The 8,893-nt window shown below is 32.8% G+C and overlaps 1 protein-coding gene across 1 annotated transcript; it reads left to right on the top strand.

The window, feature by feature from the left end:
- The first annotated feature begins 332 nt into the window (after positions 1-332).
- Positions 333-7,570, top strand: LOC142623551 (putative WRKY transcription factor 13). Its single transcript, XM_075796987.1, has 3 exons — positions 333-1,018; positions 1,141-1,368; positions 7,073-7,570. The coding sequence occupies exons 1-3, from the start codon at positions 720-722 to the stop codon at positions 7,242-7,244; spliced, it is 699 nt and encodes a 232-aa protein (XP_075653102.1). The 5' UTR covers positions 333-719; the 3' UTR covers positions 7,245-7,570.
- Positions 7,571-8,893: the final 1,323 nt, after the last annotated feature.

The raw sequence follows: 8,893 nt of genomic DNA, 5'->3' as shown, positions 1-8,893 counted from the left end.
TTTTCACTTTTACCCTTGGATCCGTCTAGGTAACAAGTGGTAGCTCAGGTTTTTTGTGCACTTAAATGTAAACGACTATTCTATATATATAAGAAAACACTAAAATTACTATTAATTTTAGATTATAAATTTTCAAATTTCTTTTTGGTAATTAGTAAAAATATACTTGTCAACCAAACCCTCTTCTGCTCAACCATTTGTCGTGTATTGTTGACCTTCCTACAACAGTGAAATTCCACTACCCCATGAGAGACACGGACTTTCCATGCTTTTGAGGTCAAATAGTAACATGTGTAGCACTATATCACTTTAAAATCCAACACCTACTTTTTAGTTGAATTTTGAAGTCTTTGCAGTATTTTCTTTCTTTAATTTCAAGGTGGATTCTGGTTTGTATTTCTTTTAAATTTGATCTTCAGCTACTCTTTCCTCTCTTTTGTTTATATGAGAATTCAAGAGGCTCTTGTACACAGACAGAGAGAGAGAGAGAGGGAGAGAGAGAAAACAAGGAGGGAAAGTGGTGGTTGGTCATATTTATAGGTATTTGGGTACCTTCATATCTTAGTAATTCTATTTTTCTATCTATCCTAGAAGTTTGAGAGACCCTCGTGCTTTGAATCTAGCACTGCTTGATCTCCTATAAAAGGAACCAAGCACCTTTATATTTGATCTTCCACACTCTTTTTCAAAGAGAGAGAGAGAGAGAGAGAGAGAGATATATGTCAACCACGTCTCAAACCATGCTCAACCAAGGTCTCTTTGAGGATCAAGAAGTGCCTACACAAATGGGATATTATCCTTTCTCTTCCAACCTGACCTTACCAGCTCCTTTAGGATGCCACCAATCTCTCAAAGTCTTCTCAAATACCCTACCTCCTTCACTTGCCTCTGATGCACCTTCCACTAATCTCAATGGAACCCTACTCTCATCTCCCACTACTAAGCACAGAGAAGACACCACTTGTGATTTTGGAGGACCCCAACTCCTTTCCTTGCACAGATCAAGCACAAACCTATGGTAAAAGTTACAAATCTTTCTTATATCGAATCATGTAATGCTATCTTACTATTCCTTTTTAATATTTTCATGCAACCCTTTTCCTCTAAAATGAATTGTGTACGGTTTTCAAATGATTTTAGGGCATGGAACGGAGACGTGGGAGAGTGCTTAAGCACCAAGAGAGGAGCAGGTGGAGATGACAATCATCTTGGGGTTTCTACCTTGAAGATGAAGAAGATAAAGGCAAGGAGGAAGGTAAGGGAGCCTCGGTTTTGCTTCAAGACCATGAGTGATGTAGATGTGTTAGATGATGGTTACAAGTGGAGAAAATATGGACAAAAAGTGGTAAAGAACACCCAGCATCCCAGGTTAGAAAAATCTAAATCCACACTTTTCTTTTGTGCTTTAATAAGCTTTTTGAAGAAAAAGTTTATATCTCATTCGATTTTAGCTCTCATGAACCAGAGCAGGGTTTTCTAAATTTCATTGAAGTGAATAGGATCATATATATTTACATGCATGCTGTGTTCCCTCTCGATCTCATCATTATTGTTCTCATAATTTTGTTCTCATAATTATTATTAAGCTTTAAAGTTTACATACTTGGTGCAGGAGATTTCGATGTGTAAATATGTTTTGAGCAATATGATTAAAGGGTAAAATATTTTTAAAGGCAATGAACTGCAAGAACCAATTATTAGCTTGAAAAGAGATGTAATCACAACGGATCAAGCGATTAGCAAACAATAATCAGGCCATCATCAATATAATGGAAGAACAATTAACACTAAATGACCTCAGATTTTGGGGTTTAACACACTAATGACAATTTTTACTCTCATTTTTTTCTTTTTGTGTTTGACTGTGTTCACTTGAGCAATAAATCAAACATAGAAAATCATGATTGAAAGTACGAAATGACAGTTAGGGGCTACAAAAGTGCACAATATAGCATGCATAAACATTCATAATTATAGATATATGTGTATATGTTTGCACATACACCAGTACGTATGTAAATTATTCTATAAATGTTGTACTCTCGGTTCTAGAAAGATTATTGACCAACCGTTTCACTCAAAAACAAAGGAAGTATACAGTTCTGTCTGACTAATTCCTCATTGCCTTCAAATTCAATGTTCTGGGCTCTTGGTACTTCTAGCCAGACTAGGATATCCCCCAAATTTCCATCACATTTTTTACCCCCTTGATTCACGGGGTCATTCTTTTCTTATGGAAGATGATAGCTTTACCCACCCAGGAGCGTCAGATTTATATTATACTTTAATAATGTAAGTAAGGGTATTTATGAATAATAATCAATCAAAAATAATTTAGTCAATAAAATATTTATTACTCTCCTAGTACAATAACGTGATACTCAATCATCTTACATGAATCATGGATCTTATCATGAATTTAATTAATGAAACTTATTATTATATTCTTAAATGGACAAAAGGAGATCAAGCACAAGAAAAAATGGTTCTAATATAAAAACACACTACAAACTTTACTCAAATTATGACAACTTTTAATGAAACGTGTGGTAGATTATATCACAAACAACACTGTGAGACCCAATATCATATTAGAATAAGCAGTACGATGTCATTTTATTCCAGGTGAATCCAATAATTTTCCCTAAGAGCCTTGTTACAGCTTTATTGAGTGACACTGTCCAGTTTTATGTAAGAGATACAAATATATATATTGCATAATAGAAATTATACTTTAGTCTAATCTAAGTATATATATGTGAAGTTCCCTTCTGGAGACTTAAACCCCGACTCTTGTCCCCTCACATTTCACACCTCACATCCCACAAACACTTATACTTGTTGAGTGACTATCGTGCTAAGAGTGCGTGGTGGTATATTATATATTCTTCTTACACAAGAAAATAGAGAAAATTTTCATAGAAAACAAATTAGGGATAGTGTTTTTTATTCTCTTTAAATTACAACTACATATAAATATTACAAAAAGTAACAGTAATATTTTGTAATGAATAAGTAATTTTATATATATACACACACTTCCTCTGTCCCATTTTGTTGATCTTATTTAGAAGATCCAACTTTTTACATCAGCATTATTGAAGCTAGAAAAATCATTTAACATCATGATATATGACTAAAATTTATACGGCTACCTTAGCCCAAGGAAACAAAAAATGACCCACTAAAAAGAAGCTTTTGGCTCCAAAGACTGCTCATGCTTTTCACAAAGCTCTTCCAAGTCTTTGTCATGTGCTTGATAAAAAATTATTAGGTACTTTTGAAATATAAAAACATGAGGCTCCTCCCTTTTCTTTTATAAGCGATGGATATTTCTCTATTATTATCTAAGAGGAAGTATTGTTATGTTGTTATACTCTCATAATATTGAATAATTACTGGTGTCTGATAGGAGAGGTTAGAAACTTTTTTATATATAAATTAAGGGTCTGTTTGTTAATATTGTTTGAACAACAGTTTTCGTTGTTTAAACAATATAATACACATTTCACAATACTTAAACAACGTTATTAGAACAATATTACTAAACGGGTCCAAAGTTGTTTGATTATAGAAGCCTCTATGTGTGTGTGTGTGTGTATATATATATATATATAGCTGGGTTGTGTTCTGCAAAGAATTTGGCTCATGAGCAATGGCGTGCCAATTCCTTTATTGACTTGTTACCACTGCTAGAAAAGAATCCTACTTTCTTACAAAGTCAAGGAAAATAATTTCTGGTAAATGATTTCACCTCTGAATAGCTATGTCCCGTGTAATAATACACCTCGTTTGTTTTCTAGTTCATATTTTCTAACAATAATTATTGGGTTCGAGAGAAAATAGTTTGTATGTCTCTCTTTCCCTCTCTTTTTTGTTGCAAAATTATTCAATGTGAAAAGCAGACTTTCCCCAGTCCTGGGTTTAGGGTTTTTAGTTTTTACCGTTAGATGGTAAAATTTTGACCTTTTGAATGTGGGTTAACGTTAGTGATTTTATGACTTTGATATGAATCATATGATCAAACTTTACGCCGGCCTATTTTACCATAGTTGTCCTTACCTTTTAAAGTTGATGGCCTGCTGAGTTAAAGTTGATGGCACTTGCGAGTTGTGAAAAAGACCAAATTTTAAATTTAGCAGCCTTGGGTCTCGAGTCTAGGAGATTATTTTAAATTATTATTATTAGCTTAATTATAATATATTTGTTTTTACAACTTTCTAAAATCTTTTTTTTTAATAACTATAATTTTATCATAGGTAAAACTTAGATGTAATTTCTTAATTGTTATACTTTAAGAGCTTCAATGAAATCCAACCAACTAAGTGATTATATTTATGAATGTAGTAAAAATAATATTATCTATTATAAGTACAATCATATTCAATTATGAGTATATTTGTCAAGAATCTTGAAGCTCAATTTTTTAGTAGTTTCAATAAAGATATCAAGAATTCAAATATCTCACTGCCAACTGTCAATGCATTAAAAATTTTTTTAAAAATTCAACCATGTATTTCACTTAAGAACCTAAATTATAGAACTAAGATATTGAACTTAAATTTAAATTTTATATTTATTAACTTCCACTAAAATAACAGATTAAGTTAAAAAAAAAACTATTTCAAACCCACACACATCTGTCATACACAGTTGGACTAATCTCATTTGTTCAACAAATTTTGAACGTCCTTATGATAACATTGAACTGCATTAAACTCAAGTTACTTCGATCTTTTTCACTGAAAAATAGTTGGTTGTTAACTCTAAGGGGTAATCAATTCAGTAGGTTCATGCATTATATAATAGAGTTCATTTATTCGGATCTCTATGTTGTACTCTCCTCTTGGACCACAAATAACTTAAAAATAAGATATGTCTTTTCAATGGTGTTGTATAGTCCAAGTCATAAATGTTGGATATAAATTTTGTTTGAAAAGATAAATAGGGTGGGGTTAGTGCTTAATACTTTATCTTTGTGCCAATATGAATATGTAGACAATATTAGAATCTAGCACACAATTTTTGACGTGAAAATGTATTGGGTGCAATAAAATTTCACAACATTTTAACAATAAAGGAATATAAATTATGGTGAGTTTAGATATAATATATTTGACTTATGATTGGTTGAAAGTTGAAACCTCAACTTATACAAATATTATATGATTTTGTTGTAGTCATAAAATTGTCCCGGTCAAAACTTTATGTTGCTAGCTTGCGACCCTGGAAACGAGAAAAAAGTTAGGTTCATGGTGGCCATGGTGAGCAATGTGTGAATAATAATTGCGAATAAGTTCCTGGGATTCTTAAATCAGTACACCCTAACAAAGTAGGAACCAGGGACCCAGCAATATACAGTACTAATATGTGTAGGTCCCGTAGGTCAATTGACATTGTCTTGAAACTAGGAGTAATAAGATGTGCAGTAGACCTTCTAAATTCTAAGTTCTAACCCACGGCACAAAATTTAAATTTATCAAACTTCTAAGTTCTAAACAAATATCTTAAGCAAATTCTCAGCAAAAAAAAAAAAAAATCTTAAGCAAATTAGAATTAATCCTAGAATGTGTTATATAATAGGAAACTAGCTTGGTTTATCAATCCCGTAACATGTAACCTTGTCTAAAACTGGTGCACTGATAAAATGGGATAGTCTGACTAAACATTACTACTGATTAATTTCTATTTGTAGGGATGGATTTTAACTGACCCTAAAGTTTTAAGACTAAAAAAACTTAGTAGTAGTAATTGTTGTTGTATGGATGGATTTGCATTTCTAGTTATAATGCTCATGTTAAGAGGTTTTTAGTAGCATTTTTTGTATTTTTTAAAAATTTGTATGGGTAAAAAAGTGTGTAAAAATACGTGTAATGTTATTTAAATGCTAAAAACTATTGTTTAAACATCAGTAACAAACGGGCCAATTTTTCCATTCTATATATACTGAGTCTTTCTAGAAAAATGATCCATTCAATCATTCAACTCTTATTACATCACTCAATTCATTTTAGCGTTGTTATATATATGGAAAGATGAGTTTTTAGATTTTTTGTTTAAATTTTATCGTTTGCATTCTACTTCTAACCAATCAAATCAAATAGGCACATCAAGTCATCACACGATGTTGTTTATATAGTTTTAACTTGGGTGAACCACATCGAAAATTACTATTGTTAAATAATTTGATAGAGGGGGTAGGCCAATAGAACACACTAGGCGTAATGATCATGAAGAATGGTGAGCTTGTGAAATGGTCGTGCATGCTTGATCTTAATGTTCCTGCATTGATTCAGGGAAAAGAAAATCAAACTTGTGGCCCATACATAGTGACAACTGACAATAATACCATCCTGAGTTTCTAAATAAATAAAAAACCATTCTTAGTGACTCAAAAATCTTAAGGACCGTTTGATACATGTGTTTAAAAATTAAAAATTGTTATTTGAAAATATTTATAGAAATACGTGTAGGTGAAAAAGTGTGTGAAAATATGTGTAATATTGTCTAAAAATTAAAAATTGTTGTTTGAAAACACAAACCAAACACCCCTTAGTATCTCAAAATAGAAAAATGTATTTCATTCATCGGATATATATCTCACAATGTGTAAGTCCTATTCGTTGTGAAAAGGAAAATGCATATATCTGATTTATGAGATAATTATTGATTTATGAGATAATTATTGCTTAACATAGAGCTCCATGAATGGAAATGATCCCCATTCCAAGTTCATTTTGTCTAGGGTAATAAGACTCACTATTTTACTTGTTATATAAGTATGTTGGGGTGAGGCTACACAGAGTTTCATCTTCTCGGACCATAATATCTTCCACACATATAAACTATGCACCATAACACGAACGCCACTGCATGCATGCTGTAGCTATTAGCTAACATTTTACATATCTGCCTTCAATTTCCTTCAAATTTAAAAAATGTCATGGCCTTCAAAACCTTATTGATACCATATTCTCACTGTCAAACACACATGCAACTCAGTGCTATAGCTCACATCAAAACAAGATCTTGAATCAATAACACTTACCTATGATTTTATCAATGCATGCAGGAGCTACTATCGTTGCACACAAGATAATTGTCGCGTAAAGAAACGTGTGGAGCGATTAGCAGAAGATCCAAGGATGGTGATTACAACCTACGAAGGGAGACACATACATTCTCCTTCACATGATATGGAGGACTCACAAACTCCATCCCAGCTAAACAATTTCTTCTGGTAGTAATATACTAATATGCTCAAACAGTGGTCTTTCTTATCCTCCACACTAGTGCTTTTGTATGAGCTTTACGGAATATTATTGGGTAGTCCCGGAGCAATGGTTCGGGTTTTCACAATAGAGGTGAGACCCACAAGTGGGGCCCACCATAGGGCCACCTCCAATGTGAGAGTTCGGAGCATTGCTCCAAGACTACCAAATAATTACTGAATTTAACTGTGCCTTTGTTAGTGGTGGGGACTTGGAAAATAAAACAGTAATGTGTGTAAAATGGCCATGTTTGTTGGGTCCCTACTATATTGCATTATAAATAAAAACTTTCTTCTCAATGATCATAGCATGAGTTATCAGGTTTTGTACATATGGATAATGGATAGATGTCTCTTCGGCTCTTATCCTATGGGTGAATGAGATTAGGATTCTTTGATTTTTAGGATAACCAATCATGGATTTTCTAGCACCTAGTTATTGATTTTAAAATGAGTATATTGAATTTTGCTTTGTCATCAACAACAACATCTAAACAAAGATAGACCATTATCATATTGGTATCTAAATTATTGGTAACTTGACAAAATCCAATCTACTAGTTTCAAACTAGATGGATAGAATTTTAAAATTTTTCATAATGGAGGTTTTTCATAGATCTTAAGTGGAGTTGGAAACTAAGAAAACGATACTCTTTATTTTACTTGGAATTATCCTAAGAATTACAGGAGATTGTGTGTGTAGCTAAGATGGAAAGTGAACTTTTTGGCCAAACCCAAACAGCTATGTATGTCTGAACCTTTACTTTTGAATTTGTTCTTGTTCTTGTTCTTTTACTTTTTCCAAATTTTCAGGGAGAAATATGGTTAATCTAAAGATTTGTCCAATTCCATTTCACTTTTTTGTTGCATCCTCTCCAGGAAAGTGACATTTGGTGTATTAACACAAAAGGATGATAAGAGGGGCCAGAAAAAAGTTGAGTTGAAAACAATCAAATATATAAGGCTGCCCTAATGTTTTTTTTTTGGGTGGGATATAGCTAGATAGTGAAGACACCCTAATGTTCATTTCCTTTCAGAGAGGTCATTTGCACAAGTCTTTGTCCCAAACATTTCACATAATAATGTGAGACAGGAGCCATATATCCTCTCCATATTTTTGGCGTGTGTATATATATATATATATATTAGATTTATTTTTTCATAATCAGGACCTATATAAATAAGACGGACCATGTGTTTAGTCCTACAAATTGATTAGTCCGGTTCAAAGCATCACAGGGAGTACTGTGAAAAAAGTTGAAGCGACAAGGTGCCTGGTGAGGGTGAGATGGGAATGTAGGGATTACATTGGGTCCTACTCTCACCCCTCAAGGTTTTTGTTTTTGTTTTTGTTTTTTTTTTTGAATCCCACCCTTAAAGGTTTAATGTATTAATTTAAGGCTTTTCAAAGGGGTAAAAATAAATTGCCCTCTAAGTATGCAATGCAACACTGTCCACATAGTTTTGGAGTTAGGTCATATTTGTTACTGGGTCATTGGCCAAAATTGCCCTCTAAGTATGCAATGCAACACTGTCCACATAGTTTTGGAGTTAGGTCATATTTGTTACTGGGTCATTGGCCAAATGGCTTAATTTATGTGCTAAAGGAGCCAAATGAAGTGA

This window comes from Castanea sativa, chromosome 2, assembly GCF_040712315.1.
Source record: "Castanea sativa cultivar Marrone di Chiusa Pesio chromosome 2, ASM4071231v1".
In the NCBI taxonomy this organism is placed as follows: Eukaryota; Viridiplantae; Streptophyta; class Magnoliopsida; order Fagales; family Fagaceae; genus Castanea; species Castanea sativa.
Note: the sequence above shows the minus strand (reverse complement) of the source record. Positions and strands in the feature narration are given on the sequence as shown.